The following is a 25,856-nucleotide window of genomic DNA, read 5'->3' on the forward strand; positions in this document are numbered from 1 at the left end:
CTGCAGGCACAGCATGGACTGTCCTCTGAGTTAGGCTTTGAGGAGATAAACGCCCACCGCAGACAGGCGGCCTCGGGTGCTCTCTCACACCCTCACCCCGTCCTTCGTCTGCGCTGAACTGTCCCCACGTCCTTCCAAGGGAAGGCGTCCTGCTCACCTGGGGCTGCCAGCCCAGAAGTACCACACAGCTCTAGGCCCTTGCCCCTCAGTTTCCCCTACTCTGGCCAGAAGCCCGGCTCATCCAGCTGCAGCAGCTTGTCAGAGTTCAGCCTCCTCCGCGGACCTGGGGGACTGGGCGAGCCTCAGAGGCCGGCGCATCGGGAGTGCAGGCTCTTTATTGCCCCGAATCCACCCACCTCAGGGCCTCCTGCTGCTCCCTCCTCAGGACAGCCTAGTGAGGAGGAGGCAGGGGGATGCGTGTCGTGAGTGTGCACCTGTGCACACGTGACATGAGACAGCTTGGCCCAGCCCCAGGCAGGTGGAGGTGAGCCTCGAGGTAGCTCTGCCGGCAGGCGGCCCCCAGGGATGTGCTTGGCCCAGGTCAACCTGTCAGTCAGGAGCGGAGCGCACCCAGGGCAGCCCCGGCCTTGTCAGCCTCGCTTGGGGGTCGCCTGTGCTGGCTGAGCACGGAGGTTCTCGTCAGGATGAGCGTCTTCCCTGGAGAGAAGCCCCTCACCTGGGCAGGGGAGGGCACCGGGCTCCTTGAGGACACCCCTCCCCTCTCAGGGGGTGCAGCAGCCAGCCTCCTCATGCCGCGCCAGGAGCGCCATGCGGGAGAAGGTCTTGGCGCAGCGTTTACACCGATACTTCTTGGTGTCCGAGTGTGTCTGTAGGTGGGCCCGCAGGTTGGAGCGGTCGGCGAAGGCCCTGCTGCAGTGAGGGCAGGTGTAGGGCTTCTCACCTAGGGGAACGAAGAGGACACCGGTGAGGGACCCACTTGCAGCAGTCAGAACACTGAGGGGGCAGCCCCCACCTTGTGAGTGAATAACCTGTGCCCCGTCCAGAGGCTCGCTCAGCCCCACTACAGGGACTCCAACGCCTTCCTCCCCGTCGCCCCCTCCCTCTGGATAACTGATGGCGGGTCCTCTCCACGCCTGCCCTCGGCCGAGGGGTCACGTGCCCAGTAAAGATCTCAGCAGCTAAAACACAGACTTTGGCAAGATGGCTGTTCTGCTGGAGCTCCCCGGGGCCCCTGCCACCAGCCCTGGACGGGAGAGGTGCTGCAAGCCTTCTGGCAGCTGTGCCCACCCCCACCACCCACCAAGCCGTGAGGGTGGCTGTGCGCGGGCGGCTCGCAGGCCCTGGAGCGCGCCCATGTCCTCCAGGCCGCCTCCAGTCAGGGCGAGCGGGGATTTGGACAGAGTCCTGCTGGGACCTTCTGTTAGGCTGACCCAACAGGTGTAAAAGGAAGGTCAGTGAGAGTCCTCTGTTCAGCTCTGCCTGTGTGGAGAGTCCGCGGGGCCCAGAGCATCATGTTCCCGCTGCCCGGCCCTTGTGTTCCCAGATCAGGGCGCTGACCCCTGATGGTATGATGGGGAGCCCCGAGGGGGACATCCTCAGTGAGTGGTCGGGGAAAACCAGATGGATTTCCAGCATGACAAAAGGCTCCTATGAAACCCTCCTTCCCGTCCCTCACTCAGTACGACTCACAGGGCTGTGACCGAGGGTAAGGGAGGGTCCAGTTATGGAAAGTGTGTGTTGTAAGGCCCGGAGCTGCCTCTCCGTGCCTGTCTCTCAATCACCGAGTGCTTCACAAAGCCCAGGACTCGAGATGACGAGTCCCCGGGGGCAGGGCAAGGCCGGGCCCTTGCACTGTTTGTGGGCTGTTTAGTTTATAATTGACAGAGTGAAGCCGCGGCTCCATGCCCCACGTTCCCCTCCCATCTGCCCCTCTTCTGCAGCACTTGGCACTCTGCGGCCACCCTCTCACCCAACGATGGGTTTGCTCCAGAGTAACTCCCAGCCCCCGTCTCTGTCCCTCAGACAGACTGTGTGACCCCCTGGGGTCCTCCCGCCCAAGCCAGGCCCTTCTGGCTCCTCTCCTTTCCTTCTCCTCCAGAATCTGGAAAGTTCATGGAATGTGAGAAGTCAGGCCCTGCAGACACCCTGTGCATCCCACCAGGTGTGTGAGTTGATACTGGAGACAGGAATGCCCCCTAAATGATGCCTGTGTGTCCTAAACCCGGTGCCTGTGAGTCCGGGGGTGTGGGCCTTAGCACCACAGCCTCAGGACACCAGGAAGTAGAAGCACTGTGTGCGCATCTGCTCTTGCTCATGAAACCACCCCTCTCCCCCGCACCTCCCGCTTTGAGAGCCAGGCCTCACCCCGCCCCCACTGGTTCCTTGGGGGCCCGCGTCTACCTGTGTGGGTCCGGAGGTGGCCCTGGAGCAGCCAGGGCCTGGAGAAGGCCTTGCCGCAGACGGCGCAGAGGCAGGGCAGCGTGTGCGTGCGGATGTGCATCTTGAGGGCGCCCAGGCTGCCGTACTCCTTGTCACAGAACTTGCAGGTAAAGCAGCGCTGGGCCTGCAGGTGGCAGTGCAGCTGCTGATGCCCAGCCAGGGCGGCCGGCGCGTGGAAGGGCTTGTGGCAGGGGAAGCCCCCCAGGGTGCAGGGGGCCCGCTCGGCCCGAGGCAGGCAGCAGCCCGGAGCCTGGGCCCCATCTGCGTTCAGGATCGAGGGCCAGTGCGTGGGCAGAGCCAGCAGCGGAGGAAGGTTGAGGTGGTTCACACTGTCTCTGAGAGGTGTGCTGGGGGCCCGGCCAGCCCGAGGGTCCTCCAGGCTGACTTCCAGGGGGCCTGGCCCCGAGGCCCTGCCAGCTTCCTCATTACACAGGAACGTGGGGAGGGGCAGGGAGACATGGGCAACGACGGAGGTGAAGTCCCAGGGCTGGGGAGAGTCGCCAGATGTGGACGGGGCCACCTTGTCTGGGAGGATGAAGGGCACCACCAGCCCTCCACAGGCTGAACAGGCACCACTGGTATCTAGAAGCAGGGCGGGGAGACAGGGCACGGTGAAGTCTGAGTCCCAGTGCTTAGAGTTCTACCCGCCTTCCTGGCCCAATCCCACAACCAGGCCTTCGGGAGCCCTGTGCAAAGGAGGTCCTCACCAGACAGAAGTGTGGGCCACTGGGTCAGAGCAGGAATCTCAGTGCCTCTTTAAAAACAAGGACAGAGAAACATCTCACAGGGTCCCAGAGCAGCCCTCAGGGGCCAATGGAAGCCCCCTGGACAGGACAGACCCTGCCTCTGAGCCTTTACCCCAGCTCAGGGCCAGCTTGGAGCTCCGTCCTGTGGGCTCCCACACAGCATCAATTCACAGCACTTGGCAGCAGGCTGACGTGTGTAAAATAGCTAATTGGCCTCCAGTCACCTCTGACCCCCCCCTTGCCCATCGCAACACTGGTGCACACAGCCTCCTGCAGATGCTCCCGGGTCAAAACAGGTTGTTCCAGCTGGTGTCCACTGCCTCCTGGGTCGGCCTGTCCTCAGGCTGTGGGCCAGTGTGCCTCATGCTTGACCCAGGGGCAGAAGCCCCCAGAGTAAACAAGTAGGCAAGTAAGAGTTCAGTTCTGCAGTTCCCCAACGATCAAAGCTCCAAACAGCTCTCAGTCTATTTCTTATTTCATGTGTCGAGATAAATCTCTGGCCCCATTTCTGCGTCCGCACTATTGCTCTGGGTTGAGAAAGACAGACCATAGAATGGGGAAAATATTTGCAAATCAGATTTCTGATAAGGAATTAGAGTTGAGAATATATAGGGAAACTGCACTCAACAGTGAAACAATGAATAATCCAATTTTTAAATGGGTAAAGAATGTGAATAGACATTTCTCCAAGGAAGACATACACGTGGCCAGTAAGCACCGGAAAAGATGCTCAGTATCCTTAGCCTGCAGGGAGGTGCAGGGTAAAGCCATAGTGAGGTGCCACACCATACCCGCTAGGATGGCTAGAATTAGAAATAGGCAACTAGACGTGTTGACAAGGATGCGGAGAAATGGATAAGTGAGGGAAGTTTGCCCCCCGCCACTCTCTCCTGACTTCACCATTTTCCACTGCAGTCCTCCCAGTGATAACATCAACACACCAGTCTCCTGTCCTTCCAGAAATGGAGGCTGGACAGTGACCAGCTAAGAGATGAAGTCCAAGGAATTTCTGGAGACAGCACTGGGGTGCCCGGAGAGTCTAAGGGCCCTTGCATAGGAAAAGAGTCACCTTAAGTCTCTGAGGCTCAGCCACTGCCCAGGCCCCAGGTGCCACCATGAAGCCAAACCCTATCTGGGGGCCAGTGTCGGCCCTAGTGGGAGGGCAGGGGAGAGGCAGCCATCTGCTGGGTGCTTGTGACTGCATGCTTCTGTGAATACTTTTCTTTTTAGTTAATTAATTACTTTGGCTGTGCTGGGTCTTAGTTGCGGCATGTGGGATCCAGTTCCCTGACCAGGGGTTGAATCCAGGCCCCATGCATTGGGAGCAGAGAGTCTTGCCCACTGGACCACAGAGGGGTACCTCTGCTAACACTTTAAATGTATCCCCATCCGTCCTGGGTTAGCTAGATTGTTTCATTCATCCTGTAGCTCAGATTCCTGGGAGAATAGACTTTTAAATTCCCTTCAGGCTTCAGGGGTTCCCTGCTGCTGCTGCTGCTAAGTTGCTTCAGTCGTGTCCAACTCTGTGTGACCCCACAGACGGCAGCCCTCCCTGGGGAGGCCTAAAAGGGCACTTATTGAAAAGTGAAGAATGGGGGACCCCAAATCCAGGACCCCATAACCTAGCAGGTCTATGCTAGGTTAACTGCCTGACAGAAAGAGGGTCACCACAGCCACTTGGCCTCAGGAAGCTGGTGCTCAAGGATGAGGGAGAGGGGGAGGGAGCAGAACACTGGTGGCCCCGAGGCTGCTCCCTGGCCGTCAGTCACTGGGCCTTGGGCGGCTGCAGGGCTGCACAGATGTAAAGTGGGGCGCCCGTGACGCTGGACTCTAGACAGCGGTCTTTCAGCCTTTAAAGCCATGACCTATGTGGACTATGTATTCCGTCACGCATGTGTTTCCAAAAGAAGCTTCCTTTACCGTCTGCATTGCACTCTGATGGTTTCTGTTCTTTTTTATTTTATAAAATTGCTGGTGGTGACTCCACTGGATTTCTAAATGTGAAGTTGAGCCTCCCAGTCCTAGACTCTGCCCACTGGTGGCAGCACCCGCCCCCCACCCTCGAGCCTGGACTGTCTCCCTGCTGCCAGTCCTGAGTGGGCACTGACTGTGTGCTCTAGTCTCCACAATGTCCCTCCTCCCCCCTCAGACAGCAGTACCCCAGAGAGGTCAACCCAAGCAGCTGTGGAGCTGGAGGCAGCTCTAACCACTCTAGAGAGGCCTTTGCCCTGGGACCTCCACGTGTCCTGACCCTAAAGGGAGTGGGGATGAGTACACAGGCCTGGTTGCTGGACACCCGTTTCCCTAGCTGGGTGAGGACTGTCCTCCCTTAGTCCAACCTACCCTGGGCAACCTTCTCTAGGGTGAGGTGGGGTGGGAAGGAAGGAGACCCCAAGGAGGGGTGAGAAGGCATTGGGGGAGCCCAGCAGACTACTGGGTGAGCTGGGCCTTGGCACCACGGGCCCCCTGGGTCACTCTTCCCATTCTCTCTGCTCACCACCCAAGCCAGGATGCTCTGGGGGCCCTTGGAGAGCAGCCTGGGGTCACATCATCTCTCTCCGCAATATCTGTGGGGCTGTCTCAAATATCCTGTCCAAGGAAGATGGCCCTGGGGTCCCTTTGCTAGGATGAACATGCCAGGCCATAGCAAAGAGCCTGAGTGACTAGGGGCCTGGAAACTTATCTAACTGGACAGAGAATCCTCACCCACTCTGCCTGACGTGAGGCCGAGGTCCCTGAAGTGCACAAGGCGCCCGCGGGACACCTTCCTACCTTCAGCCCTGTGGTCCCCCCTCCCACCTGGGACAGGTGTCCCGGCTCCCGGGGGGCGCGGGGGGTGGGGGTGGCGGAGGCGTTTCCCCTCTTGCCCCGCGGGAGTCGAGCCCTGGGCTGGGCAGGGAAACGCGCAGCCCCTACCTCTCTGCGTCTCCAGCTGCCCGTAGTTGGGGACTCTGTGGCTGGAGTGCGTCTTCACGAGGAAGGAGCGCGGCATGGTGCCCTCGCGCGGGTGCCGCCGAGCGTCCGCCGGTGCCCGCGGGCTGCGCGGCCCGCAGGTGCCTGGAGGGTCAGGTTATTAGCATAGCGCGCCGCCTCGGCCAACCAGCGCGCGGCGCGGCAGGGCCGGGGCGGAGGCGCGGGGCGGGGCCGCGGGCCACGCCCAGGACAGGTGCGCGGGCCGCGGGGGAGGGAGCGCGTGGCTGCGTGTCCAGCCCACGGGACTTCCCTGGCGCGCGCCATGAGTCATGCCGACCCCGAGACCTGGCGCGCCCACTCGCCGTGGACTGAAGGGCGGAGGTCAGGGCTGGGCAAAAGCCGAGCTGGGCTCAGTCCACCCTGTGGTTCGAGCTTAAACAGAGTCCAGCTTCAGAGAACCTGCTCCAGCCAGTTACAAGCCCGCTCCACCTCCTGCGCAAACCCGCAAAGGTAGGTTTGATGAGCGCCAGCCCTGAACTCCAGAGCTGACCCTGCTGACCCGCTAGAATGGTGACCAGGGGCTCGACCGGCCTCGGGGAGAGCGGCCCTCTCCCACTGGGAGGGGACCCAAAAGAGACAGTACTTTGGCAGTTGGCTCCAGAAAGCTCATTTGGTGGGAGAAAGGACACCACCTGACATTCCGGAGTTCCGAGGGTTCAGACAGGCAGTTGTGGGAAGTGGAGTGAGAGGGCAGTGCCTGCACCCGCTTCCGCAGCCTAGTCTGTGAGACCCAGACAGCCTCAACTTCTGTGTCTTTTGGAGTTTTCAGTGCCACCAAAAGACGGCCATGCCTGCATGTCTGGTACCTTCTGATGTGGACATTTTATGAGTTCAAGTGTCCCTCTCTGGCGGGGGTGGAGGAACACACTGCCAGGCCCGTGAGAACCGCTAGGCCCTTCCCTGGCTGTGCAGCAGGCCTGCCTTGAGAGGCGCAGGCACCATGTGCAGCCGGGTGCTTTGCCAGCCGGGAGCCTGGGGGTGAGTGGAGGTGGTGAAGAGCCCACAGAGGAGCCTCAGAGAGACGTGGGGAGGGAGGCCTGAGTCACGCCGGGTCTTATATGCCTTCAGTTTTGCAGAAAAGAAAATGTGCTGAAGTAGGCGGCAGGGGGACCGGGACCGGGCTGGCACTTCCAGCCTCATTCAGGGTGTCTGTTGCTTGGTTGAACAGACAGGTGGGGCACAGATGGGAGAAGATGCCTGTCTCTCCCATCACCTGGCTTACCACTGGTTGCCACTCACATGCATTTCGGAGAACATGTGGCTGCCTTCTGCTTGTGTGTTTCTCCTGTGGCCTCAAGCTTTCCCTGTGTACCTTCCCTTCCTTTCCGTCTTCCCAGACGTAGATAACACTTGCAGATCCCCAAGCCAGCCCTGCACTCACACTGTCCTTCCTTGCCCAGTAAACTACTGTGTGGCTGCCCCAGGTTGACCTTGGTCCCCAGAGGGACTGGCGCACGCCCATGGAGAACCAGCTGATCTCACCCAGGAAACACCCCAGGGATTTTGAGGACCCTAGATCACCTCTGGGGTGGGGTGCTCCTTTCCGAGGGCTGCCATGAGCAGTGACCCAAAGGGAAGTTTGAGGTCCCTGCTTACTGCTCAGAACTGCCCTCCTGTGGTCACACAGACTCCCTGTTCGGCTGTGACTCACAGGGTTGTGTCTGGGCCAGGCTGGAGTAGGACTCACAGAGGAAAACCCACGTGTCCGCCCCGCTCACAACCATGCAGCCCTGGGAGGTCGGTGGCAGTGCCCCCTCACCCTGCTCTGTGTCGTCTGTCTTCAGTATGACTACCTTGCCTTGCAGCTAGGCCCCATGCTGCGCTGTCGGAAGCCCACTCCCCCTAGCCTCCTGGAATGGTGCTTCCCGTCAGAGCAGGACCTGCAGGAACCCCAGGGTCTGCCCTTGACGCTTGGTGATGTCTGCTTGTGGCCACACACCTGCTTACCTCTATCAGACACTGAGCCAGCAGAGCCCAGGTAAGATTGTTACAATTCCTCCTACATTGGTGTTCTCTTTCTTTTACAGGTATGTTTTGTTCTTTTCTGTGCTTTACAATGTGGTTCTGGGCTTGTGCACCTGTATTCTGTTAAGCTGGATTTTCTACTAACTGGGGTTCCTGGCCCAATGTTTAAAGCCCATCCCTGTTAGACGCAGCCAAGGGCTGGAGAGGTGGGACGCTCTCGCCCTCCCCCACAGCGCCTGGGCGAGGTTGGGTCTGTGGTTGGGGGTTAGCAGTACCTGTCAGATTAGATGGAAAAGTGTCAGGTGTGGTCCAGGCATGCCCGTCCCCGGGGACACTGGGGTGAAGGGACCTGGCCCCGAAGTGGGCCTGGCTCTGGGGCTCAGAATGGCACTCAGAACCTGGCCTTGCAGCTGGGGCTCGGCTATCCCAGGACTCGGGGCACTTGCCCTGGTGGCGTGGCCCCTGTGTCGGTGTGTGGTGTCTTTGTCATGAGGGCGTGGCTGTGACAGCCTGCCTTGGAGCATCCTTGTGGCTGGCCAAAGTCACGGACCCAGTGCTCTGGCTCAGGCTGGTGGCCAGTGTGTGTGTGGTCACCCCCAGAAGGGGCTCACAGCTGCTGACAGCTGCAGGACCCCTCTAGAGGGCTGGTTCTTAAGTGGGGGGAGGGGCTCACATGCTGTGTGACACGGGGTTTCTGGGAGGGGAACCTGGCCTTCACCCACAGCTGTGACCCCCAGCGGGTGTGTCACCAGGCACTGAGCCTCGCAGGTGATGCGGGGCTGAGGAGGGCTGCACACGTGTGCATGCAGTGCTCAGGTGTGTGCAGGCCTGCACTCTGGCGTGCACACGAGTGATGCTACAGGAGCTGTGCCGGGTGTCACTGCGGTCAGGCTTCTGCAGGTGGGCCGGGGTTTGCAGGGGAGTGTCTGCTGGTGCACAGCCGAATTCCCAACTCTGGGCCCCACGGCACCCTCTCAGAGCCCCTTCCCTGTCTGGGCCCTCGTTCCCGGCAGCTTGTGGTAGAGGCCTGAGGGCCACGGGGCGCGGCTCTCTTCTCTGTGATTGTGAGGGCTGCTCCTCCTGGTGGGATCCCAGCCCTGGCAGCTGGCTGGGCCAGAGAACAGGGCTCAGCATGGGTTCTGGGCGCCAAAGGTTGCTGCCGGCTGGTGCTGATCACACGCTGCTGGGGATGTGTTCTCAGGCCCACCGTGTGGAGGTGTCTTTGGGCCTGTCAGTCTGCGCTGCTTTATCGAGAGGGAGTTCAAGGCTCCTTCCAGGGAGTATGTTTCGTGGGCAGACGCGCGGTGCTCGGGTATGTCAGAGAGTCTAGAAGGAGGCGCTGCAGCCTGGGCGTCACCCCTGGGGACTGCCAGCCTGCGGTGGCCGGGAGCCCTTGGTCATGTGCTGACATGGTGGGTGCTGAGGCCTCTACAGGGCGAGACTCGGGGACAGACACCCGGGTGTTGCCTCCTCGAGGGCACTGTGAGGTCAGGACCTGTGGCTGACCAGCCTGGCTGTGTCCAGGAGGGGAGAACGTAGTTGCTGCCAGCCCTGCTCCCAGGGCTGGAGGCTGAACTGGGGCTGGGACATGGGCCCAATGACCCCAGAACCACACATGTCCTGGATACGACGTGCTGGCAGCTCTGGGGTGGTGGGGGGGAGGAAGCGAAGGCCCTAGATGGGGGCAGGGTGGCCAGCCCCGGAGGGGTCAGGATTGACGACTGCCGGGGGCAGGGGAGGGTCGTGGCGGAGTGAGGCGCTGGGCTGGTGCGGGGAGGACACGGGGCAGCGTCTGCACCTGGCTTCTGGAGCCGGGTGGTCCTCGAGCTGCCCCCGCTGGCTCCAGGCCCCGGGGGACTGGCCAGGGCCACCCTGAGGCTCCCCTACTGCGCACGGGGGCCTGAATCCCAGCCCCTCAGTCTCCTGTAGGAGGGGCACTTCAGCCACACGCTTCCTTTCCCGCCAGCCCTGGGGAAGCTGAGGCTGGGCCTGGGTGGCCCCGGGATCACGTCACGGCCTCATCTGGAAGGCAGCAGGAAGGACAGGCTGGCAGGTGGCGTCTGTGGCCAGTGGGGTCAGAGGGTGGTCGGTGGGGGGCGGGGTGCTGGTGGCTCCTGAGGAAGGCTTTCTATAGGCTGGCTGTGCCCCAGGCAGGACGCTCCTCTCATGGAGGCCTCTGCTTGTCTGCCCTGCCACGGTCAGCGGGAGCCTCACCTTCTCCTGAGGGGCAGGGTCCAGGGCACAGCTAGGGGAGGCAGGCAGGGACAGCTCGGCAGCGCACCAGGACCCTGACCACACGGGGTGCTCACGGTGTTTTAAAGGCCCGTGGTGACTTGGAAACAGCAGGGGGGTCCTGGTATTCATGTTGGCCTGAGACCACTGTCCCTGGATGGATGTCTGAGAGGAGGGCTGGCTCCTGGGCTGCAGTGAGGGCGCATGCTGAGGGCACAGCCTGGCAGGCTGCCTGGGGAGGCTGTGGGAGTCTCAGAGGTGGAACTCCTTGGGGAAGGACACACGACCACAGGCCTGCAGCAGAGGACGGCCTCCTGACCCCACTCCAGCCCTCTGCTGTTAATATTTGCTGAAAGAAATGCACTGGTCAGGCCACTTGAGATGCTTTGAAACGTTTTATTTAAATTTTTTTTTTTTTTAAGACAGCAATAATTTACGCTAGGAACCAAACGAAGGTGCCAGTGAGCCATTTTCTGGCCTGACCAGCCACTGCCCCGGCCCCTGCCTTCTGCCACCCTTGGGGGTGGCCCTGCCTGGGTCAGGAGGCTGTCAGCTTCAGAACAGTGACAGCGGGGCTGAGGCCAGGACCCAGGCGGGAGGCCAGGAGCAGACCCGGCTGCCTCCACAAGTGGCCAGACATTGGGATTTCTTCCGGCTGATCACAGGGGGCCTGGGGAAAGGCGAGGTGGCCTGGGGATGTGGTCACCTTGGTCCCCACACACAGCCATTGTCCCGTCTCTCCCTTCCTTCCCCCACCTATCCCACAACCGTTCATTTTTGATTGTTTTTTTTTAAAAATATAATTTTGTAAATGTTCCATAAAAATACTATTGTTCCTAGTCAAACACAGATATTGCAATATGAAGGGTAACTGCTTTGTCTTTGCTCTAGAAAACGTGAAAAGGTCATCACACCGGATAATATAGAAAAGTGCGGAACCTCTAGGTATCACAAAAGCCAGTACCGAGCGCGCGAGGGGGAAGCGTTGCTAGGTGCTGGGCCGGGCCCCTGCGCATCCCTGCTGGGTGGCGGGGCCTGAAGGGTCCTCTCTGCAGGGAGGACAGCATGGCTTTGAGACACGGACAGGGGCCGCACTCGCCACCCCGCGAGGCCACGTGCTCAGCCCGAGCACCGAGGAGCCAGCGGCGCTCAGCAGGAGCGCAGGTGGTGGGGACGCGTCCTCTCCTCTGGCAGCGATGAGGTTCTGCCCAGCCCTCGAGGCGCCTTCCCAGGCGGGTCTGGGCGCAGGAGCTGGCGGGCTCTGTCCTTGGAGGCGGGAAGGCTCAGCCGGTGGTGGCACCGTCAGTTCTCGGAGAGAGACAGGGCCAGGGCGGCCTGGAAGGCAGCCTCCTCGTCAATGCTGTAGTCCTGGAAGACGGGGCGGAGCTGGGCGGGGCGCCGTGGCCTCTCAGGGCCACCCCTGCTCGGCCACCCCAGCAGACCCGCATGCAGCCCCCTGCCCTGCCGCCGTTCAGCCTCACAGTCATGGGTCCTGGGCACCTCGTGGCAACTAGTGGGGGATGGTCTGGCTGCCCTGAGGACACCGCGCCCAGTGACGGAGGGCTGGACAGACTGTGTGCGGTGGATGCGAGGAATAAGAGCTGTCCTTCCCCCCCCAGATTCAAGGACGGCGGAGTGGGGGAAGCCAGCACTCCTGTGTTTCTACCATCAGGACCAGGTGCGGGCGGAGCGGAGGCGGGAGCCTACAAGGCCGGGTGCCTGCAGGCTGGCAGGGGACGGAACGAGCAGGCCTGGGGGCGCACCAGGAGGCGAGCGTCTGCAGGCGGGATGTGGCTCTTTCCCAGTGGGCACTGGAGGGGCCCGTCCCCAAGGAAGGTCTGTCCCCAGGCCTCAGTGCAAAACCGGGGAGACGGTACCCCTGGGATGGCACCTCCCCCAGAGGCGCCCCGAGTGAGGAGAGCTGGTTGGCCTGTGGGTGAGGGGCCCACTGCACAGCCCAGACCCCCCGGGCCTCTGGTGGCCTGCAAACCCGCCCACCACCAGCACCGGCGGCGGGGCAGGGCCAGGCGGGTCACCCACCACGAAAGTGTCGTAGGAGAACTTGTGCCTGTGGAGCAGGTGCTGCAGGAAGTTGGCGCTCTTGTAGCTGGGGTCGCCCCAGGGCATGGCCGAGCAGATGGGGCATACCTGGGACAGAGCAGGGGGGGTGAGCCCACGGGGCCTGGGAGGCCGTGCGCGTGGGGAGCAGGGTCCCGGGGGTGGGCAGGCTTACCACGCGGTTGGGGTCGCTGCGGTGGTTGTCCACGCAGTGCTTCACCAGCTCCTGCTGGTCCAGGTTGCGGGCGCCACAGTAAGGGCAAGCGAAGGTGGACCTGTTGGGGACGGCGCTGGGGCGGGGGCGGGGGGTGAGTGGCGCTGCCCCCCTTCCTATGGCCCAGCCGGCTCGCCCTCCCCCGCACTGTGGGCCCTGCTGTCGTGGAGCCTCTGCCCTCTGCACGTTCCACCAGGACCTCCCAGTCTCTCCTTCCTCGACGTGGCTGCCCGCCCAGAGTGGTGTCTGTCTGGCCCCAGCCTAAGGACTGCGTTCCCACTGGGGGGTGACAGGTGGGCCGCGCCGGGCCCTCCTGGGTCCCCACCTGCAGGGGTTGAGGCCCTTCACAGCTCCTCAGGGTGGAGCCACACTGCCCACCCTGTGACGTAGGCCAGAAACTGCCCCAGAGGATGACCTGCATGGGGCCTACCTGGGGATGGGCTGGGACGTGGGCACCACAGGGACAAACTTGGGACAATTGGCCATCTGCTCCTGGACCTTCACGCAGGAGGACACGTGCACTCTCATCTTGGCCAGCGTCACCTGGGAAGACAGAGGGCAGGGTCAGGGGGCGGGGGCTGAGCCCCTGGCTCCTGACACCCCGGCCAGCACCCTGGCTGGAGAAGGAGGCCGATGCACCCAGGGCTGCAGAGCCACACCCAGAAGCAGGCGCTCACAGCTCACACTGTGGTCATGCAGGGGGCAGGGGGCCTCCGGGGGGGCCCTGACGGGGCCCCTGGGGAGCTGGGGGACATGGGAGGGTTGTTTGTTTAACTGATTGATTGATTTGGCTGCTCTGGGTCTTAGTTGCCCCACTTGGGATCTTTAGCTGAGCCTTGTCAGATCTAGTTTCCTGACCAGGGGCCGAACCCGGGCCCCCTGCGTTGGGAGCGTGGAGTCTTAGCCACTGGACCACCAGGGAAGTCCCAGGGGAGGGTGTTTGTGAAAAGTCACCCCTCTTAATGGGAGCCAGCAGACAAAATTCTAGGCAGTCAGATGTGCTGAGAACTCGTTACTAAGAAACAGAAAAACTAACGTGACACAGCCTTCGTGATTACCAGGTTGCCCGCTCCGGCCAGAGGCAGAACCAGCTCAACAGGGCAGGGCAGGAGCGCACTGGCTGCCCGGGGCAGGCAGGAATGAGCGGAAGAAAGAGGCCCGGGCAGCCCTCCCAGGTGGCACAAACAAGAACCTCCAGGAGCGCCCACCCAGAGCCTGGGGTACAGGGGGTGGGCCTCCTGACACCAGCCTGGCCCTCCTCTGCCCAGGGCTGGGGACACTGCGTGAGGCCTGCTGCTCTGATCCTGCCTGCGTGGAAAGAACCATGACACAGACCGAGCGTAGGGCACCTCACGCTGCTCTTGGGCTGGGAGGGAGGGGCACGCGAGCCTGAAAGAGGCCCCTGGACATTCAGACCTTTGACCCTGGGGACAGAGCAACCAGGGCCACTTCCTACTGTGATAACTCAGGAGAGTTAACCTGTTAACCTGAGCAATGGCAGAATCTGAAAACCTCACTGCACATTCTGCTTCCAGGCTGGGTCCCTTGAGAGGTGGTGTGCCTGCCTGCAGGAACAGCAGGTGTCGGGCGGGCTGGGGGGCTCAGGTGCTGGAGGGACAGTGGGCCTGGGCCTGCCTCAGTCACCACCTGCACGCGAGGGTCACTGGAGTGTTAGGCTGTGTCTAGGGTGGGCTCAGCTCAGCCCCAGTCCCTGCATCGGCCACAGCCCAGAGACTGGGCCACGCTCGGGAAGTGAGCGGAATGGCAGGTTGCTCAACAGGACTGGGGGGTGGCCTGTGCCTGGTTCCCCGATGCACCCTCCTGGAGCCCAGCCAGTACCTTCTTACTGCAGCCTCGGCAGGGCGCCTTGTAGGACGCGAGCTGCTTCTCCACGTGGGCAGCCTTGTCCACCTTCTTGGGGTCAAAGGGCAGGCGGCACAGCGGGCACAGAGGGGACGGCACCTGCAGGCAGGGCTGGAGGCACTCCCCACAGAACCTGCAGGGGGGACACGGGCCTGAGGGCTGTGAGCCCCTATGTCAGCAGGTGCTTCTGTGCGGGGCCTGCGGGCGGGGTGGGCACTGTCTGGCTGAAAGATGACCCTGTCCCTGCCCCATCATGGGCTCCTGAGCTGCAGCCGTGACCCCGTCCTGTGCTGGCCCCTAGACTTGGTCCCAGCAAGAGCGCTGGCTGCGGGAGGGCCAGGGCCTACCCTGCCCATCTCACTGCCACGGGTGACGACAACACCTCGGGGGCTCCAGGACAGCATGGGAGACCCAGGAGGCCCTCCACCCACTAAGTCTGAGGGTAAAATCACTAACCCCCAGTGCTGAGAGGAAACCACAGGGCCCCAGGGCCCAGCACTCACTAGACGGAGCAGGGCCAAGGCTGGCCAGGGAACGTCACCAGTCTTGGGACATGCCCTGTCCCTAGGCAAGCAGGCCTTGGGCCCGGCCTGAGCAGAGGCAGGGTGGCAGAGGGGCTGTGCCCAGGTGCTCAGGCTCCTCTCAGCTCTGAGCTCTTATCCATGTCTCTGGAGGTGCTGTGTCCTGCACCCTCAGGTGCTTGGCCACAGCAGTTCGTGTTCACAACCAGCTCTGTGCTGCAGAAGAGCACACACCGCAGGTCACACATTCTCAGCTGGGGCACAAGAGGGACCGAGAGCCTGATCTCAGGACCAGCTTGGTCTGGCCTTGTAGGAAGTGCCAAGGGGTCTGCTCAGCAGAGACTGGAGCCTCGTCCACAGCCCACAGGCTCAGCCCTGCGAGAAAGAGGGCTGCGGGCATTTCTGGGGGCACAGATGGCCCAGCAGAGTGCAGGGTCCCCATCCTTCCGCCTCAGACTTTCACCTCTTCTCAGGAAGAGGCACCTGAGGTGATCCAGGGGCCCTTCTCCTGCATGCTGGCTCCCATGCAGCCACCTGTGTGATTTCAGTGAGGGATGTGTCCCCTGAGCCACAAGGAGATGGAGGAAGCTTGCAGAGTGCCAGGCTGAGGGTGTACTCAGGACAAACCGGCCTTGGGTCAGGAGAGGGGCGCCTGGTGGGGAGGGGAGGCAGGGAAGCTGCGGTTCCAGAAGGAGGACGAGCCCTGCCTGACCCGCCCACTGCACTGCCAGCTCCTGTCTTACTCCCTAAGGAGCCGGGGGCAGAACGAGGTGCAGCATGGCCCCTGCCCTCGCAGGTGCACGGAGGCCTGGTTAGGGGGTGGGGGGTGGCCCGTCAGCTGGCCAGAGCCTCTTCTGCGTGGACCCATCACTCCAGTGCTGTCCCCACTGGTCACCCCCTGCACAGACCAGGGGAGCTGCCTGGGACCCAAGCCTCTCAGGCCACTGAGCCTGTGGACAGAGGCCTTGCGAACTCAGCAGAGAAGCCCGCTCCAGGCTGGTAAATGCTCGGCAGTTCCGGGTGTCTGCAGGCACTGGCCCATGGGTGCTGGGGGCTGTGGCCGCAGGAGGGGCCTCAGTGACAGGGGTGAGAGGCCGGCTTGGCCCAGAAGCCTGAGCTCCAGCCTCAGCTTTGCTGAACACCTGGGGATTGCCCTCGGCTGCCCCAATCTCCTTTTCCTTGTGCTGGAAGAGTAACAGCACCTCTCTCCCAGGCCTCTGCAAGCAGGGAGGACTCAGAAAATGTCTGTTACCAACATTCCCTCCGCATCTCCTTATGCACGAGTGTGCCAGTGTTTCTACAACTTCTGTTCGTTAACAGACTGCACGTGGGGACACTTAGGCGGGAGACAGTGTGATGGCACTGACCAGAGAGGGCGGATGGACAGAAGAGGCACAGTGGCTGGGGGCAGCCCAAGCAGAACTCGGCCCAAATACACGGCACTAGGGGAGGCCTCGTCAGAGCGTCAGGAGCAGCCAGGTGGTTTCTGGTTCCAGGTGCAGCTTACTGCCCAGGGCATCCCCTGAGCGTGGCAGATGACTGGCTTCCTCTGGGGACTTCCTGGGAGTGCTTCCACCGTCTCCACCGAGGAGCCCCCTTGCCTCTGGGCTCCTGCTGGAAAGCCCTCCCTGTGACCTGTCCCCTTCTGTCGGGTGCTGGAGCAGGAGTCCAGGCCCAGGCAGGGCTGCTGTCACCTCCAGAAAACCTATTTTGTGAAGGAAACTGCTTAGTCAGGTAGCTATGGAGTGAGGCAGATAACCAGACCACCAGCAGACTTTTTAAAAGGAAAGGGGTGTCTTTAAATCTTTCGTGTTCGTTTGTGCTGTGGCTAAGTCGCTTCAGTCGTGTCCGACTCTGTGTGACCCCATAGACGGCAGCCCACCAGGCTCCTCCGTCCATGGGATTTTCCAGGCCAGAACACTGGAGTGGGTTGCCATTTCCTTCTCCAATGCATGAAAGTGAAGTCGCTCAGCCGTGTCCAACTCTTCGAGACCCCATGGACTGCAGCCCACCAGGCTCCTCCGTCCATGGGATTTTCCAGGCCAGAGTACTGGAGTGGGGTGCCATTGCCTTCTCCTGTTTGTTTGCACACACGCCTTCAAAACATCGGAAAAGAAAACTTATAGAAAGTAGGCAGCAGAGATAACCAGCCAGGAGATTTACATCAGCAGTAGGGTCAGGAAGAAAATATCTCCAAGGCAGAAGCTGAAGAAGAGGCTGCTGCAGGACCAGCCTCAGGAACAGGAGCAGAGGGGTCTGATTCTGCCAAGAAAAGTGTGGGGAGAGGTTATGAAAGAATATGCTATCACAGCAGTTTGTGTAGTTCTGTATTCTAAAAAGATTTATTTGGGGAAAAAGGCTTGTGTCTAGGGCTGGGTGAGTGTTGATAGAAATCCTAAGCCCAGGAAAGGCTTTCTAAAATTGGGCCCCAAGACAGGCTCTGCAGCTCTCTCAATGATTGGCTGGAAGAAGCTGAACACACTGTGACAACACCCACTGGTGCGTGTTGACGAGAGAGGTGCTGTTCAAAGGCTGCCCCTGCCAAAATGTCACAAACAGCATGAAAAAGTGAGGCCAGCGCCTTCAGGACTAGTCAGCAGCGCTTTCCCAGGGTGCGCAGGTGGGTGTCTGTGCTGCCTGCACTGTGTGTGCCTGAAGGCGCTCCGACTCCTGACACTCCCGCAGCCTGAGGATACACAGCATACACACCTAGCAGTTCCAGTTCCCTCTTTGCGTCAAGAACCTCCTAGGCCAGCTGCCTTTGTTTGCAAAATGTTCTGGGGCCTCCTACTATCCTGGGTGCACCTCGGCCCCACCTCCTCAGCAACTCTGTGGGCAGCTAAGCCCTCCTGTCCCCTCTCCCACCCTGCTAATTTCACTCAAGAGCTGTGTTATTCAGCCTTCTGGAGAGTTGGAGACCATACACTCTGATCTCAGCCCCTCCCAACCAGGCTGACAGCTCCCAGAAGACATGAGTGCAGCTCTCTGCTGGGAGAAGAGCCACATCCTCAGGTTTGTGTTCCTGAAACAACTGGCCCAGGAGCAGCTTGAAACCCTAGCAAGGTGTGTGGCATCTGGTCCACCGAGGGCCAGCCTGCCTGGCTGCTCAGTGACCCATGGTGACCCAAGTTCTCCATCAAAACAAAACAGCACCAGACTCCAAGAAAGCCTTTGTCCAAACTTTAGGGAACTCCTCTCCTCTGCAGTCACGACAAGCTGACAGCGGATCCAAAAAATAGTTGACAGCAAAAGCCACAAAGCATTTATTTACAATTGCCCACCCCAGTCTCCACTAGACCAGATGGAAGGCGACCGGCACAGAGGTCGCGCCCGCTGCCCTTTGAGTTCCCAGGGAGGCCCGCCGAGGCCGTCAGCGGCTCCTGGCACACGAGACCGGGCAGAGCTGCAGGTCGGCCCTGTCTGCCGACGGGGTGATCGGGGTCGAGCGCCCGGGGTGATCGGGGTCGAGCGCCCGGGGCGAGGGGGCAGGACGCTGGGCTGAGGCGGATGGACGTACCCAGGGGGCAGAAACGGCGCTGCGGGTGGAGCCCCTCGCCCCCCAAATCCTCGTGTGCTGGGACTGCGCTGGGGTGGCCTCAGAGCTCCCCGGGGCGGCGCCCGACCCCGCGGCCTCCCGGAGGCCAGCGCACTCACGTGTGGCCGCAGCTGCCGATGGCCACGGGCCGGTGGTAGACTTCCAGGCAGATGGGGCAGCTGTACTGCGCCTCCAGGGCGCTGTCCCCGCCAGCGGGCCCGCCCGGCGGCTGTCGCTGCTGAGCCGAGCCCACCAGGCTGCGGAACATCGCCATCCCGGGGCCCGGCCCGCCGCCGCCGCCGCTGCCGCCGCCGCCGCCGCCGCCGCCCCTGTCCCGGCCCGGCCTGCGCGTCACGGCCGCGCCGGCGCCAAGTTGACGTCACAAGGAGTGCCCGCCCCCGGTTCGAGCGTCACGGCTGCGCCGGCGTCGTGTTGACGTCATAGGGAGCGGCCGCCCCTCGCGCCGGCGCGTAGGTGACGTATCAGAATGCGCCCCGCCTCTGCTGTCGAAGCTGTCTGCTAAGCGACACGGCGCAGCCATGTGCGAGATGTCTGAGGAGTACCGGGAGTCCGCCCCCAAGGGGTCACCGCCGCCACGGCTTGGGTAAAAGTTGGGCAGCTGCACCCGCCGCTTCCTTTCCGATCCTCCAGCAGGGGGCGAGCCCTGCCCCGAGGGCCAGCCCGTACGCGCTTTGCGCTCAGTCTCGGGGGCCACGTTCCGGGAAGCCCGCAGACTGCCCAGGGCGGGTCCTGGGAGTCCAGGAATCTCTGGTGTGGGGTGGACCTCGCTCCTCAGCATCCGGGGAGTGCCTGGCAAGCCCGTGGTGAACACTTGGCGCGCTCGCACCTCTAATTTTTGTAGCCAGTGGAATTGTTCCGCCTCTGACCAAGCTGTCCTTACTTGGCGAGGAAAGTCGACCTGCCGGCCGCTTCTGCACTCTGGTTCCAGTTCTCCCCTCCAGCGCCTCCCAGAACTAGCTGTCTCTCTTCTCGTGCCAGTCCTGAGACAGAGCTAACTGAGCTGGCTTTGAAAAACTGAAATCCCCTTAGGGCTCTGGTATTTCCTCAGAGGGGTAGTCTGGAGAAGATACAAGGTCCGGTCTGTGAGGTGCAGGCTCCTTCCTCCCCCTCCCCAGCCCCACCATGGCCTCTCTGGTACAACAGCTTTGGATGAGAAACCGGCTGCCGCCTCCCCGAAGCCCCTGAGCGCATGTAATCAGTGTCCTGGTCTCTGTTCTCCCAATGCCCCAGAACCCGGGATCAGAAGTGTGTGAAGTGCAAGGAAGGCCTGCCTGTGGTGGTGATCCGGGCTGGAGACGCCTTCTGCAGGTGAGGCCTGGAGGTGGGAGGTGACCCGGCACACACAGTCTCAGTAACCAGGACTGCCTCCATTTCTGCGGCTTCATTTCTTTCTTTTGAAGCACTTTACTCCTAATGTCCAGGGGTGGGTGAGTGTGTGTGTATGGCTATGGGTGTCGGTTCTTGTGTGAGTGCCGTTCTCCCATCATCCAGGCATGCATTAGGTGGCAGGAAGGTCCGGGTGGCACTTACAGAGAGAGTTGGGAGCGAAGGTGAAGAGGAGTGTGGTGCAGGCGAGAAGAGCTCCTCAGGGCAGCTGGAACGTATTCAGGGGCAGCTTGCCTGAACTAAGACCTGATGGAGCCAAATAAACAAAAAAATCTCCAAAGATGCCCCCACAGCTGGGAGGTCAGAACCCCCCCTTTCATCCCTCTCTCTCCGAGCTGTGGGGGCATCTTTGGAGATTTTTTGTTTTATTTATTTGGCTCCATCAGGTCTTAGTTGAGGCATGTGGGATCTAGTTTCTTGACCAGGGATGGACCCCAGGCCCCTGCACTGGGAGCACAGACTCTTAGCCACTGGACCACCAGGGGCAATCTGCGGGGGGACCTCTGGACAGGAGCAGGGGCTGCCCCCAGTGAGGCCTAGCATGCTCCGTCTGATCTGAAGCTGTCTGTGGCCCTGTCACATGGCCGTGAGTCATAACTTTCAGTGTCTGGTCATGTTCACAGGGTCCATAGTTCCATAGGGGTCAGGCTCGTCACCTGCTTTATGAAATTCAGGTGACGTGATGTGCATGGCAAACACGCTGAATTATTTGACCAGCTCACATTTTTAAATTGGTCTCCCGGAGTATCAGACTCTACTTAATAAGTTTCTGAAAAAGAAGCCAAAGGGATGGAATAAGTTGTTTTCTCCCAAACTTTCTCACAGTTGCCCATTTTTGCAGGGCCGAGTAGATTTTCTGTGTGCTGTCAGGAAATATGTTTTAGATATGAAAGTCACTGCTTTAACCACATAAGAGCCTCTTGGAGATGCTGCTTGGAGAACTCTCCGATGAGGAGGAGAGAGGCCACAGCAACTCCTTTTGGGCCCAGGGCTCCCCTCCCCTGCTTGCTTAGTCTGGAAAGAGGTGATAGGCTGATCTTCCAGGTTGCAGATTTTGGCAGTCTGGGTTTTGATCAAGTTCCTCATTGGTAGAGAAGGTCAGCATGTAGGAAGCCCTTGCCTCGCCTAACCAGAGGGAGAGCATGGTTTCCGGGGCCTCATGGTGCTTCAGGGGGCACGGCTGTGGCAGCTGCAGGGTCCTCTCTGCCACTGTGAGCATCCGTGTCTTCCCAAGGAACCTCCCGGGCCCTGACCTTCCAGGAGCCACCCCGTGGCGGATCCCCTGGGGTCCCTGGAGCCTCAGGTGTTCTGCTGTTGAGTTACTGTCCACAAAGCCTCCACAGGGTGTTTGCTCAGCTCTTCATAAGCAGGGCCTGTTCTGTGTTGGGGACCGTTGTGACACTAGATCATCTGACCAGCAAGAAGGAAATGCTGCGGGGGCACAGCCCCAGGCTTGGCCGCTGTTTGGGGCAGCGCTGCTCCCCTCCTCTCAGATCCCTCTGCTCGGGCCCCTCTGCTCCACCTGCCTGCCTACTGGGTTGCTGGGGAGGGAGCTTGCTTTCTCTCTGCTTGTCTCTCTTCTTTCTTCTCTTTCCTCCCTTCTTTCCTCTTCCTTTCTGTGTCTTTCTCTTCCTTTTTCCTTTCTTTTCTTCCTTTTTTTTCGTTTCTACCCTCACCCATCTTTGGGTGCAGCTTTTAATGTCAAGACATTGCTTTAAGGGTGGAAGTTGCTAAAAGAAAATGTAACCTGGTGGACCCTCAGGCTGTCAGCCTGTGAAGTGTTGGTGGGTGGCCTGGGCTGTGTTTCTGCAGCTCCTAGTGTCTGTGTTGCAGGGACTGTTTCAAGGCATTGTACGTCCACAAGTTCAGGGCCATGCTGGGGAAGAACAGGCTGATCTTCCCAGGAGAGAAGGTAGGGTGTGGCACCCCCCTTGCAGGCGGCCTGTCCCAGCCGCATCGTGCCAGCCCCTCCCATGGGTGCACACCCAGACTCCTGGGGGACTCACATCCGGAGACATCCGTGGGTGGAGGGTGGGCCTTGTTGGAGGTGCAGTGCCTCCAGTGATGTTCCTTCTTCCGCAGGTGCTCTTGGCATGGTCTGGGGGGCCTTCGTCCAGCTCCATGGTCTGGCAGGTCCTTGAGGTATGTCTCCACACCATCCTCCTGCCACGCCTAGCCAGGATCCAGTGTGGGGGGGCTAGCACCAAGGGACTCTTGCTTGGGGCTGGAGAGAAAGGTCTCCTTCCCAGCCAGGATGCTCGGGGCTCTTAGATGTGGGCACGTGGACGCTGGCCCTGGAGTGGTGTGAGGAGTGCCCAGCCATGTCCGGGTTTAGTGCCCTGTCCCTTTGCTCGAATGCAGACATGTGTTGCTGGACAGCACCAGGCACCAGGGTGGCACCAGGGCAAAGCGTCCCTCGAGGCGTCCAGGGGCATTCCCCTGGTCCAGGGAGGGTGTCTGGAACAAGACAGTAAAAAAGCAAGAGCAGGTGCCCCAGGGACCTAAGGGCTTGGGGGGTCAGGGTGGCTTCCTTGAGCAGTTTAAGAGGGGGGTCGGAGGTCTCGGGGGTTGTCAGTGGAGAGACAAGGGGCACGGGGGCTGTGCTTTGGCCCATCCACAGGCCCACTTTGGGCACTGGAGGCAGTGGGACTCCTGGTAGCCCTGGGGTGCTTGGGAGGCCTTGACCCGCGTGGCACATACCTGTACTGCTGCACGCACTCTAAGGGGTGGTGGTGTGGCCTGTGCTGGGGCTTCCCGGAGGCGGCTTTTCTACGCTTGGTTTTCTGCCCTTGCCTCCCAGTGCCCTCAACCTGGCCAGAGGGTGTGAGACCACCCCCCTCCCCTCCCTCGCCCGGCGGTGCTCTTCCCCGTGACTAGAGACGCCTTGCTGTCATGGTCTTTTCTTGCTCTGAGTGGTCTGAAGGGCTTGGCAGGGGCTTCTCAGGTGTTGCCAGGAGGCACAGACAGGCTTTGAGAGCGGGTTTTGCTTGGAGGGGGACAGAGTTACCCCAGGGAGTGCCGCTTTGAAGCGCGTTGGGCTGTGCCTCCTCCCCGTGGGCCTGCGTGGAGTCCAGCACAGCACAGGGGCACTGCTGCCCTTTCCTGGGGGCCTTCGGTCTGGAAGGAGCAGAGTCTCTGCAGCAAAGTGCCCGGTGGCTTCTGGCCTTGGAGCTGAGGCCGTATCACGTCCCCCCAGGGCCTGAGTCGAGATTCTGCCAAGAGGCTGCGTTTCGTGCCAGGGGTTATCTACGTTGATGGTACGTCTCCTCCTGGGCCCTGGTGTTCAGGTGGGCCTGCTGACTGCTGGCACTGTGCCCACAGGAAGTCCTCCTAGGGGCGTTTCTCTGGAGACAGTGAGCGTGTTCGGCAGACAGCACTGCTGCCATCCTAAGTCTCAGACCGTCCAGGGTTGGGCAGAAACATCTGCTGAGTGTCCACCACGGGGTCCAGGGCACTGAGTGAGAAGGGCGAGTTCATTGCCTTAGGGGACCTGCTCTTCCGGCCTCCACCCCATGCCCAGAGAACTCACCAGCCACTCTGAAAATGCCCCCTGAGGAGACAGGTCAGCATTCAGAGACTGCTGCCCCCAGGACACAGGGCTGTTGGTCCTGACCACTGTCCTCATCTCTTTAAGCCTGACTCTCTTTTTCTGTCTGTGGGTCTCAGAGGGAGCCACCTGCGGCCAGAGCTCTGAGGACAGAGCGAAAACTCTGGCAGAGGTGAAGCTGGTCCTGCAGACCACTGGCTTCCCGTGGCACATTGTGGCCTTGGAAGAGGTGGGCAGGCCGTCCCTGTTCGAGGGCTTGGGGGTGAGGACTGGGTGCCTGAGGGGCACGGGTCTGCTTCCCCAACCTGGGGCGGGCCTCACGGCTCTGCCCTCCCGCAGGTGTTCAGCCTGCCACCCTCCGTGCTGCGCTGCTCTGCCCAGGAGCCAGTGGGGACGGAGAGCGCCTACAAGGCGGCCGTGGACAGCTTTCTGCAGCAGCAGCACGCACTGGGCGCCGATGGGGTGGAGCGGCAGAGCCAGCACTGCGCCCAGGACCCCCACAGCCCCGCTGGGCCACCCACAACTGCCCAGACCCAGGCGCTGTCCAGGTTGTTTGACTCAGTGAAGACGCTCACGGCCAAGGAGGAGCTTCTGCAGACCCTGCGGTGAGTCCGCCTTGCCCTGCCCCCCGAGTTGTGGGCCTGCCTCCCTGGGCTCCTGAGACCTCCCGCCTCGATCCACAGGACCCACTTGATTCTCCATGTGGCCCGGAACCACGGCTACTCCAAGGTCATGACGGGGGACAGCTGCACCCGCCTGGCCATCAAGCTCATGACCAGCCTGGCGCTGGGGAGAGGGGCCTTCCTTGCCTGGGACACGGTGCGCCTGCAAGCTGCCCAGGGGCCACCCAGGAGGCGGGGAGAGCTTGGGACCCCCCAGCGGGCAGTAATAGCCGAGTACAGTGAGGAACACTATCCCCCCTCACCGGCCCCAGGGCTTCTCAGACGAGCGACATGGCGACGTGGTGGTGGTACGGCCCATGCGCGAGCACACGCTGAAGGAGGTCGCCTTCTACAACCGCCTGTTTGCTGTGCCCTCCATCTGCACACCGGCCCTGGACACCAAGGTGGGCAGCGTGCACGCTCCTTGCCATAGTGGAGCCCGGGTGGGGCATCCCTGCACCCCCGGAGTGGGGTTTGTGGGGGTGGGGTGAGGGGCAGGGTGGGCTCTGTCAGGGTGTCTGATTGAACAGTGGGGGCGCTCTAGAAGTGGGGCGCCTGGTTTGCTCCACAGCAGACTCTCAGGGCTAATGCTGTGAAGCCCAGGGTCCACACTTCTCTGAGGTGGGGCCCCTCCCACAGCTGCCCCCTTGTCTCATTGCTCCTAGGCACCCGAGAAGGCCAGCATCCACCGGCTGATGGAGGCCTTCATCCTCAGACTGCAGGCCCAGTTCCCCTCCACAGTTAGCACCGTGTACAGGTGGGTGCGTGTAGGTACTGGGGGTGGGGGGCACTGGCGGGGTAGAGCATCCGGCCAGCAGTGTCTTAGAGCCCTGTCCCCACCCCTAGGACAAGCGAGAAGCTGGTCAAGGCCCCCAGGGACGGCTGTGTCGCCGGCCCCCGCTGCCTGCTCTGCATGTGCACACTGGACGTCGACACCGCTGGTCTGTCCTCACCCTGCGCGGTGCTGGGGCGGGGCACCCGTGAGTGCTCTTGGGGTTTTGTGGGCCTGGAGGTCCCCTCAGCTCCTCTTTGTTTGCAGACAGCGCCACGGCTTTTGGGGCTCAGACCTCACATCTCCCCCAGATGCAGCCCCCTGTCACACAGGCCGGGGTGGCTGCCGGGCCCTGCTGCTGTGCTGGAATGGGTGGGGGCCCCGGCTACTACAGGGGGTGAGTCCCTGCCTCGTCCTGTCGTGCCCCCCACCCCGCTCTGGTCGGCACCTTGGGGTTGCACAGTGTGGGTGCACCCTAGGGTCCTCACTGAGGGCCAGGCCAGGTGCTCAGTCCAGCGTGCTCTGCAGGGAGGACCCCCAGGCCCAGGTTATGGAGCAGCTGTGCTACGGCTGCCGAGTGAACATGAAGGACTTGGTGAGTGGCCATCTCTCTCCCGGGTGAGGGACAGGTGGGCACTGGCCAGCCTTGTGCTATGCAGCCCCTCGCCCGTGCTGACTCTCTGTTGTAGCCCTCCTTGGAGCTCTTGCCACCCTACATCCTGTCCGAGGCCCAGATCCGCAGCCAGAGGTACTGCCTGTTCTGCTGGGGGCGGGAGCATAGGAGGGGTCCTTCTGGGTGTCGGTTCCTACCATGTGGTTCCCCAGGGCCACAGCCAAGCAGGAGGCCCTGCTGGGGGACAGCGAAGACGAGGCCAGGACTGGCAAGAGCTGAGCTCGCGGACCAGCGCCGGGGACAGGAGACCCCCGGGAGCAGGAAGGCAGGCAAGGCTGAGCAGGCAGC

The 25,856-nt window shown here is 61.5% G+C and overlaps 3 protein-coding genes across 5 annotated transcripts; 1 reads left to right on the forward strand and 2 right to left on the reverse strand.

The window, feature by feature from the left end:
* Window positions 1–722: 722 nt before the first annotated feature.
* On the reverse strand, window positions 723–6,138 carry SNAI3 (snail family transcriptional repressor 3). The gene is made up of 3 exons (XM_068993401.1): window positions 6,063–6,138; window positions 2,362–2,982; window positions 723–901 (listed from the first exon to the last, which is right to left on the reverse strand). The coding sequence occupies exons 1-3, from the start codon at window positions 6,136–6,138 to the stop codon at window positions 723–725; spliced, it is 876 nt and encodes a 291-aa protein (XP_068849502.1).
* A 4,631-nt stretch (window positions 6,139–10,769) lies between these two features.
* On the reverse strand, window positions 10,770–18,781 carry RNF166 (ring finger protein 166). Of its 3 annotated transcripts, none has more exons than XM_068992732.1 (6): window positions 18,627–18,781; window positions 14,428–14,584; window positions 13,019–13,131; window positions 12,550–12,664; window positions 12,357–12,464; window positions 10,770–11,684 (listed from the first exon to the last, which is right to left on the reverse strand). In XM_068992732.1, exons 1-6 carry the CDS (start codon window positions 18,779–18,781, stop codon window positions 11,619–11,621), a joined length of 714 nt encoding a protein of 237 aa, XP_068848833.1. In that variant the 3' UTR covers window positions 10,770–11,618. The 3 variants fall into 3 exon arrangements, with proteins under 3 accessions (XP_068848833.1, XP_068848835.1, XP_068848834.1); XM_068992734.1 differs by lacking the exon at window positions 18,627–18,781 and adding an exon at window positions 16,340–16,396; XM_068992733.1 differs by lacking the exon at window positions 14,428–14,584 and having other exon boundaries at window positions 13,019–13,086; window positions 18,668–18,781.
* A 236-nt stretch (window positions 18,782–19,017) lies between these two features.
* Window positions 19,018–25,853, forward strand: CTU2 (cytosolic thiouridylase subunit 2). Its single transcript, XM_068992327.1, has 15 exons — window positions 19,018–19,111; window positions 19,759–19,836; window positions 21,748–21,826; window positions 21,997–22,056; window positions 23,111–23,171; window positions 23,581–23,690; window positions 23,801–24,066; window positions 24,145–24,280; window positions 24,396–24,527; window positions 24,789–24,880; window positions 24,970–25,064; window positions 25,163–25,292; window positions 25,424–25,490; window positions 25,585–25,643; window positions 25,721–25,853. Exons 1-15 carry the CDS (start codon window positions 19,047–19,049, stop codon window positions 25,785–25,787), a joined length of 1,497 nt encoding a protein of 498 aa, XP_068848428.1. The 5' UTR covers window positions 19,018–19,046; the 3' UTR covers window positions 25,788–25,853.
* The last annotated feature ends 3 nt before the right edge of the window (window positions 25,854–25,856 follow it).

This window comes from Capricornis sumatraensis, chromosome 20 (genome assembly GCF_032405125.1).
Source record: "Capricornis sumatraensis isolate serow.1 chromosome 20, serow.2, whole genome shotgun sequence".
Taxonomy (NCBI): Eukaryota; Metazoa; Chordata; class Mammalia; order Artiodactyla; family Bovidae; genus Capricornis; species Capricornis sumatraensis.

What these genes read in the sequence shown, in the direction of transcription:
- CTU2 (XM_068992327.1), top strand. Translation starts at nt 19,047, where the DNA reads ATGTGCGAGATGTCTGAGGAGTACCGGGAGTCCGCCCCCAAGGGGTCA. An exon ending in CCTTCCTTGCCTGGGACACG is followed by an intron (nt 24,281 to 24,395) that starts GTGCGCCTGCAA and finishes CACCGGCCCCAG; the next exon opens with GGCTTCTCAGACGAGCGACA. An exon ending in ACAGTTAGCACCGTGTACAG is followed by an intron (nt 24,881 to 24,969) that starts GTGGGTGCGTGT and finishes CCCCACCCCTAG; the next exon opens with GACAAGCGAGAAGCTGGTCA.
- SNAI3 (XM_068993401.1), bottom strand. Translation starts at nt 6,138, where the DNA reads ATGCCGCGCTCCTTCCTCGTGAAGACGCACTCCAGCCACAGAGTCCCC. An exon ending in GCAGCTGGAGACGCAGAGAG is followed by an intron (nt 2,983 to 6,062) that starts GTAGGGGCTGCG and finishes CCCTGCTTCTAG; the next exon opens with ATACCAGTGGTGCCTGTTCA. An exon ending in CCACCTCCGGACCCACACAG is followed by an intron (nt 902 to 2,361) that starts GTAGACGCGGGC and finishes TCGTTCCCCTAG; the next exon opens with GTGAGAAGCCCTACACCTGC.
- RNF166 (XM_068992732.1), bottom strand. Translation starts at nt 18,781, where the DNA reads ATGGCGATGTTCCGCAGCCTGGTGGGCTCGGCTCAGCAGCGACAGCCG. An exon ending in ATCGGCAGCTGCGGCCACAC is followed by an intron (nt 14,585 to 18,626) that starts GTGAGTGCGCTG and finishes TCCCCCCTGCAG; the next exon opens with GTTCTGTGGGGAGTGCCTCC. An exon ending in TCTCCTACGACACTTTCGTG is followed by an intron (nt 11,685 to 12,356) that starts GTGGGTGACCCG and finishes CCCGTCTTCCAG; the next exon opens with GACTACAGCATTGACGAGGA.